This window comes from Sarcophilus harrisii, chromosome 4, assembly GCF_902635505.1.
Source record: "Sarcophilus harrisii chromosome 4, mSarHar1.11, whole genome shotgun sequence".
Classification (NCBI taxonomy): domain Eukaryota; kingdom Metazoa; phylum Chordata; class Mammalia; order Dasyuromorphia; family Dasyuridae; genus Sarcophilus; species Sarcophilus harrisii.
The window spans coordinates 413,517,232-413,541,225 of NC_045429.1; the positions used below are offsets into that span (position 1 = coordinate 413,517,232).

General features: G+C 39.8%; 2 protein-coding genes across 2 annotated transcripts in view; both read left to right on the forward strand.

Annotated features, from left to right (window-relative positions):
* CHI3L2 (chitinase 3 like 2) overlaps window positions 1-7,581 on the forward strand; it is a 32,867-nt gene extending 25,286 nt beyond the window's left edge. The window contains exons 6-12 of the mRNA XM_031967271.1: window positions 1,199-1,349; window positions 1,744-1,868; window positions 2,161-2,290; window positions 4,057-4,245; window positions 5,289-5,405; window positions 6,534-6,675; window positions 7,425-7,581. Of these exons, the coding sequence (XP_031823131.1) occupies window positions 1,199-1,349; window positions 1,744-1,868; window positions 2,161-2,290; window positions 4,057-4,245; window positions 5,289-5,405; window positions 6,534-6,675; window positions 7,425-7,429 (859 nt within the window). The 3' untranslated portion in view covers window positions 7,430-7,581. The remainder of the gene's footprint in view (window positions 1-1,198; window positions 1,350-1,743; window positions 1,869-2,160; window positions 2,291-4,056; window positions 4,246-5,288; window positions 5,406-6,533; window positions 6,676-7,424) is intronic.
* A 2,843-nt stretch (window positions 7,582-10,424) lies between these two features.
* On the forward strand, window positions 10,425-20,766 carry LOC100934626 (acidic mammalian chitinase-like). The gene is made up of 11 exons (XM_031968707.1): window positions 10,425-10,449; window positions 11,834-11,869; window positions 11,967-12,168; window positions 12,980-13,036; window positions 13,426-13,591; window positions 14,668-14,792; window positions 16,042-16,165; window positions 17,437-17,622; window positions 18,626-18,746; window positions 19,442-19,579; window positions 20,503-20,766. The coding sequence occupies exons 1-11, from the start codon at window positions 10,425-10,427 to the stop codon at window positions 20,736-20,738; spliced, it is 1,416 nt and encodes a 471-aa protein (XP_031824567.1). The 3' UTR covers window positions 20,739-20,766.
* The last annotated feature ends 3,228 nt before the right edge of the window (window positions 20,767-23,994 follow it).

The window sequence follows — 23,994 nt, forward strand, 5'->3', positions numbered from 1 at the left end:
GGAGAGGGAGAACAATATGAAACAAAAGGTTTTGCAAAGGTAAATATTGAAAACTATCTTTGAATGTATTAGGAAAAATATAATATTAAAAACAAAAATAAATAAATTTTTAAAATATATTAATTCCCCTGGCCACAGGGAGATCTTCTCTCAGCCAATTCAATTCTGTGTCCTTGGGGTTTTCTGAAGAGTAATTGATATTATAAATAAATTTAATAATATATTATTATGTAATTATATCATAATATGTTTATAAAACATTTATATACATTCTTTCATAACAACCATGTGAAGAAGATATTATCTGCATTTTACAGATGAAGACATAGAGGCTAGAGGAGGTTTAAATGAAATAAAAAGAGGAATAAATAAATTTTTATTATTACCCAGTTAGGATGTGTGAGAGGGAAGATTTGAATCTAAGTCTTTTTGACTTTATAAGAGCATCATCACATATAGAAAATTAGTCTTAGCACTAGGAAGTTAAGGATTCAAGTCCTGCATCTGACATATACATTTGTGCCAAGAATCTGCTAGGATGTAATCCTCATAGTTAATCGTCCCTATCCTCAAGGAGTTAACAATAGAAATCACACGTAGAGGGAAAGCAATATTCAGGGAAACCTATCTTGATCTAGACCCCAGGAAATCAAAGGGATATAATAGTCTGTCTCTTGATGTGCCTTTTACAGAGGTAATGGAGATATTGATTTGATTATAGTTCCTGGAGGAAGAGGTGGAAGAGGAGTGAGACACAGAAAATACTTGGAGTAGTTGAAACAATGAAGAATTGTATACACAAATACCAGGAAACTGCTGCAGGGCAGTGGAAAAGAAAAGCTCCCTCATTTGGGGAGAAGGAATAACTTTTTAAAAATACTAAAGCGGCTAAATTTACTTGGTGCAGTTAAGGATTAAACCTGAAATTTTAACATGATATTGTTGTTACATCTGAAATAAACTTAAGTGATGTTTAAAAAAAAAAAAAAAGAAAAGAAAACAATTGGAGTGAAGATGATGATTCAGGGACCCCTGGGTTCAGACCTTAGTGTTTTTTGCACTTGAGGCATGGTTTTTGGAGATCCTATTCAGACTAGAAATGAAACTGCATTGGAAACTTCCCTAGACTCTGGAGTGATATATTATGCTAACTTCCTTACCAATTTTTCCCAAAAGACATCAGACTTGTTTCTACCAGGTTCCATCCCATGGTGGAATCTCCTGAATCACGATCAGCATTTATCAGCTCTGTGATCCCATTCTTGAGGAATTATGGCTTTGATGGGCTGGACATAGACTGGATCTACCCTGAGCTGAATGAAAAGCCCTTTTTCGCTTCTCTGATTCACGTAAGGCTAAGTCTCATGGAATCATTGGTCCATTCTTCTTATGACAGAGCAGACCAGATCCTCTCTTTGGTCAGCTCCCAGAGCAAGAGGGAATCCTCAGTGGCAAAGGAGAAGGATGTTATGGATCAGGGAGGGATGAATGGAAAGTAGCCCTCTTGACCCTTTCCTAGTGTACCTTTGGGGTACACTCTGTTTTAATTCTTGAGGAGCAGGAGGATAGGGATGGGTGGTCCTGACACCTGGAGGATTGCTCTTTCCTAACCAATAAGATTCCTGGATTCCTCAGGATTTCCTAGGAAAGGAGACTATTTGCTTTGTCACATTTCCCAAGCCCCAAGCTAAAGTCTTGTTCTCAAATCTGACACTTAGACATCTTCCTTCTTATGTTCCGTAGGAGTTAGCTGTTGCCTTTCAGAAAGAAGCCGAAAATTCCAGGAAGGAGAAGCTTCTCCTGTCTGCAGGGGTGGCTGCAGGAAGGCAGATAATTGATAACAGCTATGAGATCAAGGACCTGGCAAGGTGAGGAAAACTAGAGTCATCCGAGCTACTCTTCTGCCTTTACCTAGTTTGGACAAATGATCTGGGCAGGTATGGGATGTGATAAAGAGGAGAATACTTTGTTTTAAAAGATTTCTCTAGAAAGCCTTTTTAATCACCTGTCCAGACTCCAAACCTTTCATACTTCTTTCACAGCTCACAATCCCTTATACTGTACCTTAAGCTTTAAATTCATGATCCCTTATAGTTTTTTTTAAGGATTTTCAGAAGAAAATAATTTTTTTCTACTTCTTTTGCTTTCTGGATTCTCTAGTGATGTGGATTTCATCAACCTCCTGACATTTGACTTCCATGGATCCTGGGACAATCCCCTAGTTACTGGCCATAACAGCCCTCTGAAGAAAGGGAACCAGGACCAGAGGAACAGCGGTTACTATAATGTGGTAGGACTGAAATGCTGAGAAGAATGGTCAAAGGAGAGGGATTTTTTAAAAAGTATAATCTTTATTAATCATTATACAATATATATTATGAGTTCTTGTACAGAATTATGATTTATAAATATATCAGTTACATATGATATATAAAAGTTCACAATCTTCCTCTTAATTTCCCCTATAAGTGAGAAACATGATTTGTAAATATATCAATATATAAGGCAGCTAGGTAGTGAAATGGATAAATAAATAAGATAAAATTAAATTAAATTAAAATGATTTTAAAATATTACTTCATTTCCCCCTTTCAACCACCCTGGGACATAGGCGCCATTATTATCCTCATTTTACAAAGGAGAAAACTGAGGCAGATGGTCACTAAATAGGATTTGAACTCAGATCTTCTTGACTCCAGGCCCAGTGCTCCATCTACTGCATTATCTATCTTTTCACAATTCTGCCTATGGCAAAAGCAACTACTATCCTTACTAAATGGAAAAATATGTGTTGGCGTATTCTTCATTCCCCAAATTAAACATCCCATCCTGACCCATTTCTACTAACAATCATTCCTAACCCCATTCCCTTAACCCCAACACCAACTTTTCCATCATATTGACAAAAGAAGTGAGCATCCTTTCTCTGATTTTATCCAAATGATGGTCCTGGAAATTTTTTCTGGAAATATTTTTGGGGGGATTTCTGAAAAAATTTGGAGGCCTTCACATCTTTTTTTCATTTGACTTGTCAGTTTAAAAAATGGTACCATAATTAATTAATCTCTTCGCTGCTCCCACTGTGTTTCTGTCAGATCTCAGTGTAATGAAGTATAAGGAGTTGATTTGTGGTTGTGGGATCTGGATTCAAATCATAACTCTGGGTTTTACTCCCTGTGTGACTCTGAAAAGGCTACTTTAGCTCTCTGTGTTCAATTCTTTATAATGAAATCTAAAAAAACTAAGATGTTATTTTTAAAATAAAGGAATGAATGCCTGAATTTTTTAAAATTCTGAAAAAAAATCACTGAACTAGGTGATCTCCAAGGGCCTTTGCCAGCTCTGAGTTTTATGATTCAGGACGTTTCCCACTGTAGGGATCTCTCAAATCAGATATCTTACCTTTCCATTTCTCATCCATTCCCATAATTCATTCTATAGAAATTTCATGAGCACTCACCATATATAAGGAACTGGGAATAAGGAGGATGGAGACCATTTTACAATTCCTTTCTGGCTTCCAAAGTAACCCATAGAAGGAAAAAAAGTTCCAAATTAACCTCTCTTCTATTCTCATCTGTTAGAGCGAGTGAATCTTTTTGAATGTTGGAGAATAATGAGTTCTACTTCATGAAACTATGGGAATATGGGACTCCATGGAAGTAGGAATTTTATCCCTATTTCCATTAGCAGTCAACACAAGGAGAGGATGAAATGAGCAGTCTTGATGACAAAGACCTCAATGGCTAGTTTTCTGATATCTTCTTAAATTCTCTGACATTTTTTTAATTTTTAAAAATTCAGGCATTCATTCCTTTATTTTAAAAATAACATCTTAGTTTCTTTAGGGCTAGTGAATCACATAGGAAGACCAATTAGCAACTTATTGCCAAGAATCAAAGTACACTTTTTGCCCTCCCCAAATAAAACTGTGTCTCCACGCCCCAGTGATGGAGAAGCCAAAAGTTTCTAACAGAAAGGGACAGATTGTAATGACAAAGCCATTGTGATCTCCATTTCTCTCCATTCGAGGCTCAGTTTGTCTTCTCTTCCCAGGAATATGCTGTGAACTACTGGAAGAAGCGGGGAATGCCAGTGGAGAAGATCATCATGGGTATCCCTATGTATGGCCGCTCCTTCACCCTCTCTACACCTGCATCTAACTCAGGGGTGGGAGCCCCTGCCAGTGGCGCTGGCACCCCTGGCCAATTCACTGCAGAAGAAGGCTTTTTAGCCTACTATGAGGTACCAAGAATTTTCCCTGATATTAGACTTCCTGCCACATACAGGATGCCCAGCTTAGAATAGATAGGGGAGATAAGTACATAGAAAGTAGATTGACTAATCTCAAAGGTGAGGTACTACCAACTTGGGGGACTGGGATCCTATTCTGGCTGATCCCCATTAAGTTCAAATTGAATCCACTCTGATGCAGGGGTCCTAGGTAAGGAAAATTAAGAAGAAGCTGGTATTTGGGGGCAGAGGTCATGAGTAAAAGATAAATTCCCAGGAAGCCAGTCCATATAGAGGGCTCCAAGATTCAGGTCTGTACTTGGTCTGTACAGGTCTGTACAGGTCATGGATGGGAGGAGGGAGAGAGAGTCCCTTGCTACCTTTCAGTCTCCCCTAGAATATGTGCCAAAAAGTACAAAGGACTCTGAAAGAAAATGAGTCATTCAACAAACGTCAAGAATGCACTACATCTAAGGCATGGTGGGTGGCCCAAGGATGAGTAAAATACTCCTGTCCTCTCTGGCCTTATGGTACAGCTGGAAAGACAGAAGATGAGTGATTCTGTTCAGACCCAGAGGGTCAACGTAGGAACAATTTGTAGAAATTATTGATTCAGATTTCAGTGGCTACAAGGTAAAACTTAACAGTCAGAATCCATTCAAAAATAGAATGAATGGAGGGATCTTGGAAGGAATCTCCTTTACTAGCAAACTTCAGGTGATGACTTATTGGGAATTCTATAGCCAGGTGTTCTTGTTTAGGTATAGGATAGTCTTACATAGAGTTTCTTAGTCTTTTTTGTGTCATGGGCTCCTTGGGAATCTGGTAAAGCTTTGAGGTTCCTCCTCAAAACAATATTATAAATGCATAAAATGAAATATATCAGATTACAAAGAAACCAATGATCAAAATATCAAAACAAAACAAATCCATAAATACTCTTGAGATCTATCCAGGGATTGTTTGTGGATATTGGGCTAAGAATCCTGCCATAGAAGAATCCAGGGCTAAATGCTCTTTCCACCCCTCTCCCCACCTCTTTCCGATTCTATTAGGTATGCCAGTTCTTAGAAGGTGCCACAGTCAAAAAAATCCCAGAACAGCTGGTGTCCTATGCAGTTAAGGGGAACCAGTGGGTTGGCTTTGATGATGTGGAGAGTGTGAAGACCAAGGTAAGTGTAACCAAGGGAAGTGGAGACAATGAGAGAATCCTGGTCAAACTTAGAACACAAAGAAAAGAGGCAGAGAAGTCCCTAAAGTGGCTCTAGGATGAAGTTCCAATGGATTCTTTAGGCTAAAGTCAATAGTGAGATCAAAATAGGTTTCTAAGGACCTGAGCCATAGAAGTTTGAAAGGGGGAAAAGAAAAAAGAAGAAAAAGAAGAGCAGAACAAGAGAGAAAGAAAACAGAAAAGAAAGAGGGAAAGAAAAAAGGGAGGATATATACAAGGAAGCAAGGAAGGAAGGAAGGAAAAAAGGAATGAAGGAGAAGAAAGGAAGGAAGGAAGGAAGGAAGGAAGGAAGGAAGGAAGGAAGGAAGGAAGGAAGGAAGGAAGGAAGGAAAGAAGGAGGGAAGGAAGGAAAGGAGGAAAAGATAAATGAAACAAAGAAGGAAGGAAAACAGAAAGGAATCAAAGAAGGAATAAAGAAAAAAGAAAGGAAGGAATAAAGAAAAGGGGAATGAAGGAAAGTAGAAAGGAAAGAAAGGGGGAAAGAAGGAAAAGAGAAAGAAAGGAGAGAGAAGCGTTGATGGTGTCAGTGGGTATTGAAGTTACCTCCCTTTTGATCTCAGGAAGTTCTCTGGAGCACTACTAGTAGTTCCAATTACTTGCCCTTGTTTTGGGTAGGGGGCAGCTCTCTTGTTTCCATAGCTTCCTGTTCTACTTTTGTTCCTCACAGCTGGCATCATCTATCTGGCCATCTCAAGGCCACTGTAACTGAAGCAACCCCCTTTCTATGGTCCATGATCCTAAAGTGCTAAACACTTTCAGATCCCTGGGAATTCTGGTGTCAGTGACTTCCCATTATTCCTCGGAGCTTTGTTGTATGGAGAGAAAGTGAGGAAAAGAAATGAAAGTGTCTGCCCTGCCCTCTGGGGATGTAGGGTCGGTGAGCTCCCTTAACTGCCCCTTCTTACCAGGAAGTCTTTTTCTCTGTCTAAACGTAATGTTTGCTGCTAAATTATTAATCCATTCCCTCATGTGGACTAGCACCTAATTTTGAGACATTCCCAGAGATGTAGGAGGATCATTAGATGCTTTTTTTAGTGTCCCGGCTCACATCTCTATGTATTTCTTTCAGGTCCAGTATTTGAAAAAATTAGGGTTAGGAGGGGCCATGATTTGGGCCATTGACCTGGATGACCATACTGGCAAATTCTGCAAACAAGGCGCATTCCCACTCCTTCAGGCAATCAAGACGACACTGAACTCTGGCAAAACAGGTACTGGAAGTGGGAAGGAATACTTGTCCTTCAGGGGTAGTTATGTGAAATGACTTTATGTCAGAAGATCTGAATTCAAATTCCAATTTTGTTGAATACTAGCTGTGTGATTTTTGCCAAGTCACATCCCTCTCAAACTAAGTTTCTTTGTTTAAAATGAGGGAATTATATTTGATACCCTCATAGATCCTTTTGAATTCTGTAACCTATGATGATAGAATCTTGAAGAAATAATATGCAAATATATATGAATATTTGCATTGTTGGATTATTAAAATGACTCCATGGTGCATAGTGTCAGACCCAGAGTCAGAAAAACTTATCTTCATGAATTCAAAACTGGATTCAAGTATTTCCTAACTGTTTGACACTAGGAAGTCACTTAATCCTGTTGGCTTCAGTTTCTTCATCTGTAAAATGGGAAGATTAAATACCATTCCAGTATCTTTGCCAAGAAAACTCCAACAGCAATAACAACATTTGTATTGCTATACAGAAATTCATTCCCTTGTTTCTCATTTTTGACCCAAAGAAGTTCTTCTAGACCCTGATTCTGATTTCTGATTCTCCCAGGCTTGGCAAACAAATAAACAAACAGACAAAAACAAACAAAAACTAGACAAAAGCAAAACCAGATCCCTCTAATAGAAGGGTTGATGAACTGTTCCTCAGATTCTAATAGGTTTGTAGCTTTGCTTCAAGAGCAGAGAGTCTTGGTTTTGATTGTTCTCTTTTTTTTTTATTTACAGTTTAAACTAGAAATTGAATATCTGGACATTCGTCCATTTTGTCAATGTTCACAGATGGATAACCTATGGCATCCGCGCCTTCCTGCCCATCCCACCAGTGACAACTTTACTTCATTCTCCAGCTGCTGAACAGAATAAAACATAAATGTTTTTACTAAGAAAATTTACCTTTATAATAGCATTCTGTCTTCATATTCACACAGTCTCAAACCTATTTGGGGCTCAAGTCATTCATCCTCCTAATTTAAGATCAAACAGTACTTTTCTCATTACCCCACCCAACGTCCCCCTTCCCCTCTTGCTTTCTGAAGCATCATCCTGCAGGACCAGGAGACATTTCCCTGATGTATCCATCAGTGATTTTGGAAAATCTTTTGCTTTCTTCCATCCAAGGATTGGAAGTGGACTCAAGAAAGAAAGAACCAACATAATAATTTTGCCTTCTAGCAACCATATAGAGATCAATGATCAACTCTATAGACCTCAAGAATTCACTGGGTTCTGTTCCTTGACCCATAGAATCTGAACTCTATAGAATTCTCCCTCCCTCATGCCTGCTTTTAAAGGGAAGGAGGAGATATTTACCTTGCAAACATCCTGGAGCAGATAAGGAAACTAGAAGGGAGGGAGACCATTATTTGATTTAGAGAAGATTCTGACCTGACATTTTCTTCCAGGCTCACTGCCCTGAGGAGACCCTGGGATTAAGGGGTCTTTCCAAAGGGTGACAAACCTGATTCTTAGAGGCAGGGTGGTGATAATAATCAGTGATGAGGCAAGAAGTAGAAGAGTTACTTGACTGGAAGCATTTACAAAACTGATCAGTCGGTCAATAAGTATTTAAGGCTTACTATTTATCAGATTTAGGATTCAAAGAAAATAAAAAACAACCATAAGGAGTTCTCATTCCAATGGAGGTAATGACATCTAAGTAACAAAGTACATAGAAAATAGATTGAATAATCTCAAAGGGAAGTACTACCAACTTGGGAGACTGGGATCCTATTCTGGCTGATACCCATCAAGTTCAAATTGAACCCGGTCTGATGCAAGGATCCTAGATAAGGGAAATTAAGAAGGAGCTGGTATTTGGGGGCAGAGGCCATGAGTAAAAAAAATAACCTTAGTGTTATCAATTGGTTCTGAATCATCAAAGATCCCTAAGATTCTGGAAATATAAGTCACAATGCAATGGCCTTCAAGGACTTTGCTATTTGATGGACCTAAGCCAGAGATCTCAAACCAAGACATCGTGAAACTTGGTAAATTCTAAATTGGTCACTATTGGCTTCTATCCCTCCTGAGAATTCTATCAAATTTGAAAAAAAGGGGGCTATGGAAGTAGCAACTGATTCGGAAGATGGTTGGATGAGGCTTTGAAACTGATTAGGGAATGACTTTGGCAGATGGGAACCAGATACAGATAATGAGGGAAAAGCTTACAACCAGAAGCAGAAGTGACAAATGGAAGAAGCACCATCTTTCAGTCAAACCAGGGCAAGAGGTCATGGGACATGATCCTATGAATGCAGACAATATAAAAGATTTAGAGTGAAAGAAAGTAGAGGTCATCCAATCCTTCCTTTTGTATATAATGACACTGAGAAGTAGAAGTAGAGAAGTCATTATATGTCCTATAGTCCCCATGGCACTGTCATCTCATATACTTCAATAGAATCTCTCTCCTTCTTTCCCATTCCCATTCCTCCATTATTGCTACATATTTAGGATTCCATGACTTTTCTATCCACCTAAACCAAGATTTATTTTTATGTATTGTCTCTGCCAATTAGAGTGAGAGCTCTCAACAATAGGAACTGTTCCCTCTCTCTCTCTCCTCTCCTCCTTCTTTCCCTCCTTCCCTGCCTCCCTCCCTCCTTTCTTTGTATCTTCAGTATTTAGCACAGTGCCTGGCACATAATAGGTGCCAAATAAATGCTAGCTGACATACTGTAAGACCAATGACTCATGTAGGTGCTTCTAGAGTCCTAGTTTTGTCCTATGGTCCTTGAAGTCACAGTAAATCCTTTACCAACCAGATGGAGAAAGTCTAACAAAGGTCTTGACTTTGATAAGAATATCCTGGTGAGGAGTCACAAAACATGCAGAGTTTTTTTAAAAGACAGTTGTAGGTGGATATATGAGACCATCTCTTGACCTGTTAGAGTCCTGTTAGCTGGCCAAGGAATCATGACTGCTAGAGTATCCACCCACCTCATTCCCACGGTCCCCACTTGAGTTGAGACCTCATTACCTATTCCTCAGAATACTGTAATAGTCCCTTAATTTGTCACTATATCTCAGTCTCTCCTTTCCCATCTGTCTTCAAACTGCCACCAGAGTAGTCTTGTTTGGGCACAGATCTGGTCATACTACCTTTTACTCAAAACTCTTCCTTGGCTCTCCATTGTTACCAAAAGTTCAAACTGCTTAATCTGGCAGTTAGATGCCTTATATAATCTGACATCTACCTTCTTAACTTTATCTACAGGGGTATACCAAAGGGGGAGGAAGAGTCCTAATTTCTCTTACTTTTTAATTTTGCTAAAGGGTAGAACCAGAAAGCATTTCCCCAGCAGCTAACGAGAGAAGAGTGTCCCTTCCCATTTCATAACCCATCACCAACTCCCAGATACCCTGGAGGGGGGCCCTTCTTCTCAAGCAATGACTTTGGCTCTTTCAGTTGGCCTTGTGCATGTGACTACTTTTCCCCACAATGGTCGGTAACTTCAGTCAACAGCCAAAGTTGCTTCAAAAGTTTCCATTTTAGTGTTCCCTACACTTTGGGCTAATTACACAAGATGAAACACAGAGATAAGATTCAAAGGAGATGAAGGGGAGCCACGTGTAAGCTCACAACTCCATCACTCCACCATGTATACCACTGAGCTTCATTCCAGGGTGTGGGTGGGGGCAGGAGGCGGGCCACCATAACTCCCTACAAAAGTGAGTCGAGAGCTCATTTGGGCCAGGGCCTTGCAGTGACAACCCAGCATTAAAATGGGCAAATTGCTGATCCTCACTGGTGAGTTTGCATCTCAGTGAATGGGCCAGTTCCTCCTCTGAGAGCTACTCTTTTTCCTACTATGGGAATTAACTTCTCAAACTTTTCTTTCCCATCTATCTATCCATCCATTCATCTAACCATTAGTCCACCATATAGTCTCTGCCACTGCCCAGTACTTCATTGCTTATAGCTCATATATTTTGGCTTCTTGGAAAGAAAGACCTTTGAGTTGAGCATATGCCAGAGGATGTCATGATTGTTTTCACTCTGGATTTCTTGAAGTGCCAGAATTGGTGCCAGATACTTTAAATTTTATTGATTTACTGAATCAATTAGTGATTGATGGGACCAATGCAGTCCCATTGGTTGATGAAACTAAGCTAGTCTACCAAATGGAATAAATAGCAGAGAAATATGGAGCTATATTAAAGTTTTCTCCATATGGGAAGAAGAGGATAATCCAGCAGAGCTAAAAGGGCAACATCCCGAGTATTTGATTTGGTACCTTGAAGAAGCACACTTGGACTCTTAGAAGAAGAAAACTCACTGAGATTCAGTTGATGAGTCAAACAAGTAGAATTGACTGTGTGGATTAGGTTTGGAGAAAGATGGGGGAGAAAGTGAAAGGAAAAGGAAAGGGGGGAATCTAGAGATTGCTGATTTCTGACAGAGGCAAGATACTAACATCTCAGAGAGATAGGAATGGAGCTAGCAGAGAAGACTGAAAAAAAGAATATTTAGTGATCACCGCTGTTAACTTCCTGAAGTGTTTCCACCTGGAAAATGGATTAACCTTGTGATTTTGGACCCCAAAAGGCAGAATTAAAAATAATAATAGACTTGGGCTTTAAGCAAAGATTTTCTTTTTCACAATTACAGCCATTCCAAAATGGGGTACAAGCTATCTCAGGAGATATTGGGTTCCCTGTCATTGGAGAGAAGTTATTCAGTCAACAAGCATTTAGTAAGCTCTTGCTATGGTCAAGGCACTGAGCTAAGTTCTGGATTATATAAAGAAACCACTAGTCAGGAATGTTGTAAAATCATGGGATGCTTGTTCAGGTTGCGACAGGAGTAGAAACTCTAAGGTTTTTTTCTGTGATCCTGTAAGAATTGGATGCCAGGGCAAAATGCCTTCATTTAAGCCTTATTATGCCCAGAAAATATTCCTAATTGTTTCAGAGACTTGTAGATGTGATCATTGGGCTTACTTCCCATTCCCACTGAATAAAATTGAAGAGATTAATTGAGACATCCAGTAGCACAGTTGAGCAAGTAATAAGATCCTTGCTCCTCTTTGTCCTTTCCTCTTTACCGCCCATTTGGATTTTAAACCTCCTGCCTTCAGCTAGGAAAAGGGTATGACTGGCATCCTCTGATGAGACTCCCTTTTCTTCTTCAGGCCTGGCCCTCCTGCTGCAGCTGCAGCTGCAGCTGGGTAAGTATGTTTCCTCCCAGTCTGGGAAGGTGGGTGAATCTGGGAGGGAAGTTAGCCAGCTCACTTTATTCCTGTTTTCCCTTTTTGGCACATCCAGGCTCAGCTGTCAACATCGTCTGCTACTTCACCAACTGGAGCCAGTACCGCCCTGACATTGCCCGCTATATGCCCGAGAACGTGGACCCCTGCCTCTGTACCCATATCATCTATGCTTTTGCTGGCATGGCCAACAACCAGATCAAGACCATCGAGTGGAACGATGAGGCTCTCTATGCTGGTATCAACAATCTCAAGACCTAGTAAGTGATAGACTGCGTTCTTTGCCCATGGCAGGAAGTTTTGAACAAGGAAACTGGAGGGCCCCAAAGAGATCTAGATTCAATCTACATCCACCCAACATTTAGCTCCTCCAAGATTCTATCTTAAGTAGGCTGCTAAATGGCACAGTGAATAGAACACTAGACTTAAAAAAAAATTTCTGTCTGCCTCAGTTTCCTTATCTGTAAAATGACCAGGGAAAGGAAATGGCAAATCACTCCAGTATCTTTGCCAATACTACAGATGGGATCATGAAGAATCAAACAGCAACTGAAACAAAATCTTATATTTAATTATATTTATTCCCTTTATATTTATTCTTCATATACTTCTTTATGCATTTCTTGTCTTCTATGTTAGAATATAAGCTCCTTGAGGAGGGATTGTTTTCTTTTTCATATCAGTATCCCCAGAACATAACGGTATCTGGCAAATAGCTTAATAAATAAATTCTAATTAATTAATTGACTGAATAACTCTTTTGAGAGGAATATAGTAAAACAATTTTGGAAAGGCAAGACACCTTTCTCAAGTCACACAGCTAGGAAAAATCTGAGATGAAATCCAAACCCAGATGTTTTGACTCCTGGACCAGTATACAATCTATTCCCCTCCTGGATAGAGGAAAAGTTGATGACTTCCAATAACTGGGGAGAAGGGGTGACTCTAGGATGCATTATGAGGTTGTTTGCTTGAACATGTGGAGAATTACTCAAAGTATTGTTTTGCTATGGGATGGCTGATTTTCTTTGCCCATGGCATTTCTATTAACTGGTAGCTTTCTATCAACAGCAACACTGAACTGAAAACCTTGCTGTCTGTCGGAGGCTGGAATTTTGGAACTCAGGGGTAAAGTATAAGAACTGTGGTATCAGTAGCTAAATCAGAACTACTTTTTTTTTTATTCCCAGTTCCCTACCCCTCCCTACCCCAAACCTACAGAAAATATCTCTGAGTCTCACCCAGAGCAATTGTTCCCTGGTGCTGCTGCCTGAACCTGTTATCAGTAAAGCTTATAGACATTTCCTCATCGGCACCTCATCAGGCATCCAGGACAAGGCTGGACAATATTCTTAGAAAAGAATGGACAAATCCCAAAATCCCTGAACACTCTGGGGGCTCTGATTCTTGGAAAGTAAATGAAGAGTAGTTTGCAAGGGGATGGATTCCCTTTCAGCTCTGAGGAGAGCTTAAGCCTGTTGTCGATTTTTCTTTGTTTTTTTGTTTGCTGGTTCTAGATTCTCCGATATGGTTGCCTCTGCTGCAAACCGCCAGACCTTCATCCAGTCGGCCATCCAATTTCTGAGGAAGTATAACTTTGATGGACTGGACATTGACTGGGAGTACCCTGGGAATCGTGGCAGCCCTCCAGACACCCAGCGGCTCTTCACTGTCCTATTGAAGGTAAGCTGACTCTCCCCAGTGTTCAAGAGACAGGACGACTCCAGCTCTGACCCAAGATTGCCTCTCCAAAGAGGAACTCCTTGAATTGATGCTTTTTCTGATGTAGAATTCTGAGGGAGAGGAAGAGAGAGAGCCCATAGTGGGGACTAATATATAAGGAAATAATTCTCAGGGAGATATTAGCACTAAAAAGAAACAACTGTATGAGGGTGGGGTTAAATTAAATGGTTGAAGGAAAGGGATGAATAAATGAGAAGAAATGAAAGATAGTTCATGTAAGACTACAAGACCTAGAACTAAGAAATGTACAAATCATCCAATTCTACTCTCCTTAGATGAGGAAATTAATGTAAAGAGAGATTATGTGATTTTCCCCAGAATCTCTCAATTATTAAGTGGCACAAGTGAGATGCACAAACAGATCCTCCAGACCAGCTGTCCTCCTACAGCCCCATAGTAATAGAAACAAAATTGTGACATTCCAAAGTCTTATCTATCACAAAAGTTCATTGATACATTCCAACACAACCACCATTTACATATTCATCCATTTATAGTTCTTAATTCTTTGCTGCCAGGAGTTATTGAGCATATTTCAATTGATCTAATAACATACAATCAAATTTTAACCAAGTCAAGTTTTCAAAGGCTATATCAAAGAGAGAACAAATTCTGACAGGTCCCACAAAGTCAGAGGAACTTGGGATACCCAATGCTTGTCTTTAGTCACATAGAAAGGCAGAATATTAATGTTTCAAAGGATCTCGGGGATCACTTAGTGTACGGTGAGAAAAAATGTCCAGAAAGATTGTGACTTGTCCAATGTTGTATTGTTACCAGAACTTGAACTCAGAACTTCTAACTCAAAAGTCTTGAGCAACTTGTTCTACTCCTCTCTCTTCTGTTCCTCTCTTCTCTATTCCTCTCCTCCCCCTCCAATTTCAGAACCATGATAACAGTCAAATATTATAAGAGTGTGTGTAATTATAAGGAATATTAAATAGCTCTGAGTTCTGTCACACACACACACACAAACACAACTTTACAATATGAGACCTATGCCCTTTGTGTCCCAGGAAATGTATGAGGCTTTTGAACAAGAGGCTAGCCAGAGCAACAAGCCCCGACTCCTGATTTCTGCTGCTGTGTCTGCCGGCAAAAGTACCATTGAGACAGCCTACCAGATCCCGGAGATGTCCAAGTAAGAGCGTCAGCCCATGAGAGTCCTCATGTCAGCCCCCCCAAGAGGAAAGCAAGCCCAGAGCCTTGGGAGACTGGAAAGGGCTTCCTTTGAGGGAGCTAATTTGAGAGTTAAGACTTTAGTTTTATCTTTGGAGATATTTGCAAGATTGTCTGAACAAAACAGACTATTCCATATCACTACTGTCCTAAATTTCCCCTATATTCTGAGCATAGAAATTATTTATTTACTTTCCTGCTCCTAGGAAAGCAATCTGAAAGCCCTCAAAAGCAAACTTCAAGCCCTAAATAGGAATATGGGAGACATCAAGCTCTGACTACCTATAATCTCCTATAACCCTGGTGGCAGATAAATTCCATACAAAAAAATTAGTTCCCACTCTTAAGGTCTTTGTTTTTTTTAATTTTTAATAAAATTTTATTGAAATCTTTTTTGGTATAACATCAGTACATTTCCCGTAATATTTTCCCTCCTCCCAGGATATCCCAGGGAGTATCTCCTATGTGTTCAATCATTTTCAGTTGCCACTCTAGAATCCATTTGGGGTTTTCTTGATAAAAATACTGGACTGGTTTGCTATTTCCTTTTCCAGTTCATCTTACAGATGAGGAAACTAAGGCAAAATTAAGTGACTTGCTCAGGGTCACATAGCTAGTAAGATTCGATGGCTGAATTTGAACTCAAATCCTCTGGACTCTAGGAATTATACTCTAATTTACTGCATCATAAAGCTGCCCTATCTCATATAATAAATACTACTTTTAAAGAGATGAAAAGAAGAAAAATAGGAGAGAAAAATTAAAAACTGACCTATCTATTGAAAATGAAAATTGATTAAAATTGAAAATGTGCAATCTACCATTCCCACTTATCTCCTCTGCAAAGAGCTGGGGTAGGGATATCTTTTCAGAACTAAGCTCCAAAGATCTTCCTCATTTTGCCACCTTCATTTTTGATGGTTTTGTATGTTTTTCCCCCATTTACCTTGTAATCACTGTACATCATTTTTAGAAGTCAACATTTATGAAACAAACTTGAGACAAATTACAAAGCAACCCAATGGATAGGAATTAGAGATGATCAAGAGGGCCTCGAATGAAGAGTATAGAGAAGAAAAGACCTAATGATGGTCAAGATGTAGGAAATAAAGACCTTAAAAGGAGGGAAAGTACACTCCACAGAGGGAGCAGAATGAAAACCATGAGCCTGATCTCTCTTGGGTTACTTATTTCTTCTTCCTCACCTTAAGGTATATGGATCTTATCAACGTGATGACTTATGACCTGAGAGGCTCCTGGGAGGGCTTTACTGGAGAGGACAGTCCTCTATTTGCTGGACCCAATGACCAGGGTGACTACATCTACTTTAATGTGGTAAGAAAAGCTCTGTTGTGAAGGTTCAAACACAATAGTCACCTTAATCCTTCGGACAGAGAAATGTACCCCTGGGTATCCAGGAGACCCAGTTCTCAGGGAAGCTGAAGAAGGCTGCAGGTCATAGGTCTCATCTCACAAATGTAGAGCTGGCAGCAAATGTTCATTTGAAAGGGGAGACAGGTTCAGAGATTTGAAATGATTTGCTCAATAATAATAAGCACAATAATTTGCTCAATAAGTAATAAAAAGCAGAGTCCTTTCAAATCTAGTGCCACTGAATCATAGCATCTTTCCCTTTCACCATTTTCTAACTTCTTATTTTTGTCCTCATATTCATGATTAACTGCCCTCAACTCTCCACTCTTTGTGCTTAAAAGAGGAAACAGGGAAGTTAATTATCTACAACAGATAATCCAGAAATTTTTTCTATAATTTCAGGTCTCCATTTTATGACTATCTGCCCACCCCACCATTATCCCCAATAAGAAAAACCTTTTTTTCTCCAAAAGAAAAACCTTTTAAACTTCTGGGGCCAGTCAGAAATATGCTGATTGTCCATAAAAGCCAGTTTAAAATTTTAAATTGGATAAAAATCTGAAAGGGGGATAAACTCCATATAGATGATGGAGAATGATTTGTATTTTCTATTAGACACCCCAAGAAAAGAAATGACTCTATTTTGGGTCTCAATTGTACTTCAATTGTCCATTTTAGAGAGAGAACAAGACATTGAGAACATTTTCCAAAAGTCATTCTCCAAAAGTCATTCTCCTAGTATTCCAAAGTCATTCTCCTAGTATTTCTGTTAAGTACCTCATACATACCTCTTTAGTGTAAGGTGCTAGCAATAAAGAAGAAATGTCCTCTTGCTCTAAGGGAAATTTCCAGTGTAAATTGTGAGCTCTTTCATTAGATTGTGAATTTCTCAAGAGCAGGAACTGTCTTGCCTTTCTCTGTTTCCCTAGCTCTGGCACATAGCACTTAATAAGTGTTCATTCATTGACTGACTATATAATATTGCATGGCCAGTCCTCTTTACTTAGGAAGCTTATCCCCCTGCTCCAAAGAGAAGCTTCTTGTTTCCCTCTTTCTTTTTTTTTGCTAGGCCATCTTATGTCTGTGGGCTGGCCAGGACCTGCACCCAGATACAACAGTGTTGATGTGGCTAAGTACAGACAGGACAGATTACCCCACAAGCTGCAGGACACATACCTCTTGCTGTCTCAGCTTGGTGTCTTTCTAACTGTTTCCCCTCCTTTATCTCTGAGGACTATGCCATGAACTACTGGAAGAACAATGGGGCCCCTGCTGAAAAGCTGATGGTTGGGTTTGGCGCCTACGCCCGGACCTTCACCCTCACCAATCCCTCCAATCATGGCTTGGATGCTCCCACCTCTGGCCCTGGTGCTGCTGGACCCTATACCCAGGAAGCTGGAACACTTGCCTACTTTGAGGTAAAGTCCACAGGGGGCTCAGTGGACCCGTGGGGATCTCTACAATATCTGGAAAAACACAGTGTGAGAAGTTCCATTCTGTTTTCTAGAGAACCCTTTACGTGGATGTAGGCACATGGGAACAGAGGGGTGGGGATGGGACTTTTCAACTCAATTTAACAATCTTAAGTACCAAATTTAGTAGGTACCAAAAAATGTGTGTACAAGGCACTGATAAGAATGCAAAGACAAAAATGACTGAAAGAATCCCTATCCTCAGAGACTTATAATCTCCTGAGGGATACAACCATCCTTGTTTTGAGAACAGTACCTTCCATTTTAACTTTTCCAAGCACTGTCATATTATGCTCCTTAATCTCCATGAGCACAAGGCAATTTGTATTATTTACACAAAGAAATTGAGGTCTGGGGCAGCTAGATAGTTCAATGGATAGAGTGCTGGCTCTGAAGTCTGGAGGATCTAAATTCAAATTTGGCTTCAGATGCTTAACACTTCTTAGCTGTGTGACCCTGGGCAAGTCACTTAACCCCAAATGCTTTAGCAAAAAAAAATGAGGTCCAATGAGATTAAGTGATTTGCCTAATATAGCTCATCAAAAGCATGAGTCTGCAGATATGAATTTAATGAGCTTATCAAGGGCCATAAGGCATTCAGTTTGGAAACAGAAGAGGATTTAGTTGATTCCAAAACTTCAACTACTTCATTCCCACTGATATTCTAGGAAGTTAGAGGGCAATACCTTGTCCCAGGAGAAGAAAATGGTAGCCAAGTTTGATGGAAGAAATGACCAGAGCAGAAAAAATGTTCTGGGATATAGAATGTGTTGTCCCAGAACACAACTGGGGACTAAGAGGTTATCAAGTCTAGATCTATCATTAAACAGGGGAGGAAACTGAGGTCTAGAGAGGTGACTTGCTCAAAAGGTTACCCAACTTACAGTGGCAGAGTCAAGTCTAGAAGCCAGTTCTCCAGACTTTCAGTTTTTATTATTTCCTGTTCTAGGTCTGTGGCTTCCTGAAAGGTGCCACCAAGGTGTGGAATGCCCCTCAAGAGGTTCCCTATGCCTACAAAGGAAACCAATGGATTGGTTATGACAATCCCAAGAGTTTCACTATCAAGGTGGGTCCTGCTTCTTTCTCTTATAGTTTGAGGTAAGGTCAGGAGACCCCAAATCTAATGCCACAGTAGTGGTATTCTACCATCCCTCCATCTGTGTTACATTCTTCTATCCCTTTCTCAAGTGTTTCAAGTCATTCTTTTCTCTCTGCCTTTTTCTTTGGCCTTAGTGATTCACTGTTATTGGCTATCTTTGCTTGTATCCTCAAAACTAAAGAAACTGAATATTGAGTGACCTGGGTCTGATCCAATGATTCATAGAATAGCTGAGTATCCTCCTGCATCTTCTGTTATCCCCAAAACCTTCCCTGGCATGTAATTCCAAATCAGGGATTCTTAACCTTTTTGTATCATAGATTCCTTTGATTGGAGTTTGGAGGTTTTTGTGCTTTTTTTCAAAGTTTACAATTTTATTTTTTTCTCCCATAGATTCCTTTGATTGGGAATTTGGGGTTTTGTGCTTTTTTTTTTTCAAAGTTCACAATTTTATTTTTTCTCCCACTTAATAATACTTTCCCCAATTACTTATAAACATAATTTTCAATATCCATTTTTATAGGATTTTGAGTTCCAAATTTTTTTCTTCTTCCCTCCTCCCATCTCCCCAAGATGGCAAACAATCCCTTATAGATAGGGTTCTGACAATCTGGAGGTCCCCACTGACCATGAGCTCTACATGCCTTTGATTCCCCCAATAGGCAGACTGGTTGCTGAAGAACAATTTTGGAGGAGCCATGGTCTGGGCAATTGACTTAGATGACTTCACTGGCACTTTCTGTGGACAGGGCAAATACCCACTCATGAATGCCATCAAATCTGCCTTGGGTGTCTCCACTCCAAGTAAGTAGTGATCCCACTCCACCAGCACTATCCAGGGATCCTCAGAGCAGAAAGGTTGCTGAAGAAGAGCATCAATCTGGAACTCTTCCCACTTTGATTCTATTTTAAACACTTTAAAATCTATTTTTCTACTTGCTCTAACATGTCCAAACTGGAACTGGCAAGGGAAGACCAAGGAAGTCCTATAAGATCATAGCTTATTGAATGAATGTCGCTGGTGAAAATTTAATCCTTTAGCAGAAGGATATAAATAAGTTTCAATTAAATAGGTTGACAGGATAGAAGATTTGAGGGGAAGGGAAAATCTTGCCCTTTATACTTTAATTCCTTCAAATCCTGCCATCAGCCGCTGGAATTGATGAGAAGATAAGAAAAGTCAGGAAGAGATATATGGAGAGAAGATAAGACTAAAATAAAGAAGAGAAGTTGGGGGGGTGGATCAGTTTGCAGTCTGCTAGGAAGTAAGGGAACAGAATTAAGCTGGTTTGAATCAGTTCCCAGACTAAATAGCATGGCAGTAACAAGTATTAGAAAGCTATGGGAGAAAACTGCTTCCCAGATACTATCTAGAAGCCAGCACCTTGCTTCTGTTGGACAGCTCCCTGGGTGTAGGCTAAGCTACAGGTACCACTAAGCTTTGGGAGGATTTGCTGATCCTTGGTCAGGAACCCACTAAGAAATTTAGCTGTATTGATTCAGTTGCCCTTTTTGGGAAGTTAAGGAGATCCTTAATGCACAGAACACTAGTCTTGGGTTCAGGAAAATCTTTCAAATCCAGAATCAGACTTTTCCCATCTGGGTGACTCGACTAAAATGGGGATAATCACAGCATTTATCTGGCAAGGCTGTTGTGAGGATTAAACGAGATGTTTGTAAATTGCTTAATCTCTTAGTAGACACTTGAAAAATACTTATTTCCTTAGGTTGCCGAGTGCCAACCTCTACCCTGGGCACTAGCATTGCTCCCATCGTCACAGCAGCCCCTGGCAGTGGCGGTTCAGGAGGCAGTGGATTCTGTGCTGGCAAGTCCAATGGCCTCTATCCAAATCCCAAGAGCAAGAGCGCCTTCTACAACTGTGTGAATGGGCAGACCTATGAGGAGGCTTGCCAGGCTGGCCTAGTCTTCGATACCAGCTGCTCCTGTTGCAATTGGTCCTGAGCTTTCATGAATACCCATTAAAGATACACTTTGCAACTAAACCCCAATTTGTCTGTCTTGCTGAATTAGGTTCCTGGGCATTGGGACCTGCAATGCTCAAGGGATTGCAATAAAACCCTGGGTGTATCACAGAGCTGCAACTAGCATGGACCAAATAGGGTTCTGTCCTCAGACACTGATTTTTGAAGTGGGGAGCAGAGGATGAATTTTCTGGGGCTGGGAGACTTCCTTTCTATGCTAACCACTATCCCTACCCCTCACCTTTCAGTTTTTCTCTGGGTTGCCATATCTTTCCTTCTAACCCTTTCAAAGGTAAGGGCTAAATTTCCCTCTCTCTCAGTTCAGATATACCGGTGACATTTTTGCAAAGTCCTTTGTGTAGCTGCCCCACCACCACCACTTGGTGGTCCCATTCTTCAAGAGAAACTATTTTTGTCCTATGTGACAAAATTCCCAGATATGTCTCTAATGGGCTGACTTCTTTCCTGTCTCCTCCTCACTCCCATCATAACAAATTGTCACCTATGTGATACCATTGGCAGCAGGGAGTTGATGGGAACTTATCCTTTGCCCCAAACTTCTCAAGGCTCTTGCCCAGTGATCTGGAGTGAAGGAGATATTCTCTTCTTCCCCCATTGAATAATGCATGGCATAAGAGGAATTGCATGTTCTTATTAGTAGTCTCTATTAGTGGTCCTCCCCTAAAAACTGGTGTGGTGGTTAGAGAGAGAAAAAAAGATGGGAATGTTGTGAAGAAATATCTATCTATTACCTTAGCAATCTTCATTAGGTGAATGTGGGGAGGAGAAGCATCAATACAGCTGACAGTGATGGCTACTGGACCACAGAAATGGGATTCCAGTTCTTTCATAGTATATTTAAAAGGAGTGGTGTGGGGGTGTATGTATGTGTGTGTGTGTGTGTGTGTGTGTGTGTGTGTGTGTGTTTTAACATTACAGGTACACCCATATTTTACACTGATGAAACTATCTGGGAAGTACAAAAATAATCAATTAGGGGATGATTTTGATTTTTACAAAAGTTTTTATCATGAGAGATATTTTAACAGATACTCTCCTAGTTCTTTGAGAATGATTCAATATTTTTAAAAGTTGAATTCTAGATCTGCTACTTACCACTTTACATTTGTTGCTATGTATCAAGCCCTGAAACAAAAGTAAAAATATTATTTGCCTTCTAAGGAGGGGAAGCAGTTTTGAATAGAGAAGTAAATACAAAATATGTGCAAAACCCATTCCTTACAGCCCTCCTCAGACTCTAGGTTCACATGGACTCATTCTAAGACTGGAAATGATCCAGAAAAGTCATTTTCCCTTTGGCTCATTATCTTGGAGTGTGGGATTTACTCTGGGAAAACATGCAAACATATTTCATGTCTAAGTTTCCACAGATTTGATTTTTTTAAGGCCTCGGTTCTTAGAGAATCGTCCAAAATAGCAAGCACATATCAATAGAAGACCGATTTTGTTTACCCACAGAAAATATAGAAGGTGCAAAGAATTTATAGCAGCCCATCATCATCATCATCATCATCACCGTTATCATCATCATCAACAACAACAGCAATAGCAAAACATATAAAATATTCATATTGATTCTTTTTGGAAGAAACGAATCTTGGTTTTTCCCTAGGGGCAATGTTATGACATATAATATCTCCCATACTTGTAGTGCCACTAGTAATTTGAAGTCTCAGTCTCTCTCTCTCTCTCTCTTTCTCTCTCTCTTTCTCTCTCTCTCTCTCTCTCTCTCTCTCTCTCTCTCTCTCTCTCTCTCTCTCACACACACACACACACATACACACACACACACACACACACACACACATTTGGAGGCTATTGTTTAAGGTGATTAATTCCCCATCAAAACTACGATGTCTATATCAGTCACCTAATAATGGTGGTATGATATGATCCCAGTCTCTTCTAATTCTCTTCTCCCACATTGCAGCTTTAACCCTTAAGCAATCAGAACCATATGAATGATCCTCCTTTCCTCCAATAAGCATGTTGGAAAGGAAATCTTCTCTCTTTAATAATAACCAGCAATGTTAAGATTTTCAAAGTACTTTTAAAATATTATCTTATTTTAGCAGCCCTGAGAGATTTTACAGATGAAGAAACTGAGGCAGATAGAGATAAAAGGATTTGTCCTGGTTCACACAGCTAATAACAGATTGAATTTGAACTAAAGCCTTCCTGAAGCCAAAACCAATTCTTTATCCACTGAGCCATCTTGCTGCCTTGTTAGAATCTGATCCCTAGTTATGCCTCTGGTGGGTTGGGCTTTTCATAGCACTTAGTCACTAATTCAGTGATCTGAGCAACAGGGGGTAGATTGGAGTCTATATTTTGTTCTTTTTCTAAAGTAATTGCAATGGACTGAGCCTTTACAGCTCTATCCAGAGCCCTAGCCATTTGTCCCACCTGGTTGAAGGAATTTGGGTTGGTCATCCACAAGGCATCCTCCAAAATGAGATTTACACAAGAAACCAGAATGCTAGATTCTAAGGGCATGTTGCTCCAGAAATAAAAAATCTTCCCTATTCTACACTTTCATTTTAATTGTCTTAGGAAGACTCTGAAAATCATAACAAGATAAGGTGCTGGAAATTGAAGTCCCTTTTTGGGCTGAACTGCCAAGCATTCAGGCTCAGCTGCAGAGATCACAATTCCAACAGACTTTCCATAGTGTTTGAATGCCAAATATATGCTTCTGAAAGATTATTTTATGGAGAACTCATACAGGGGTGCTCTCATGATGATCAGAAGAATGAAACAAAGACACCTTCAAGCTCTCTCTGAATAAGTTCTGTTCCCTCATAGGTTAAGAAAGTCCATTTATAGGAACTCTTCTTTTTTAGATGAGCCTGGACATGAACAATTTAAATAACAAGTTATGCCAAAAAAACCATTTCCATTTGACTGTGAATGTGTCACTAGACAGCATCTATGTAGTAATAGAAATCAGAACACCTGTGCTTACATCTCAGCATTACAATGTGTGAGCCTGGTTGAATTACTTAACCCCTGTGTTTTAATTTCTTGAAATGTGAGATGAGAGGGTTACCTAAAAGTGATAAAACTTGGTAAGTTGATTGATACTGGGAATGAGGAAAACAAAATGGTCAAGATTAAGTCCTTGGTTGCAAATACAGAGTAACTGAAAGAATGGTAGCACTAGCAACAGAAATTGGATAGCTCAGAAGAAGGATGTTTTGGAGGGAAAATAATGA

Bases quoted from the DNA above. Each gene is read 5' to 3' on its own strand.
- LOC100934626 (XM_031968707.1), top strand. From the start codon at position 10,425: ATGGGCAAATTGCTGATCCTCACTG. The intron at 13,592-14,667 runs GTAAGCTGACTC...TTTGTGTCCCAG, and splicing joins TCTTCACTGTCCTATTGAAG to GAAATGTATGAGGCTTTTGA. The intron at 14,793-16,041 runs GTAAGAGCGTCA...CCTCACCTTAAG, and splicing joins CAGATCCCGGAGATGTCCAA to GTATATGGATCTTATCAACG.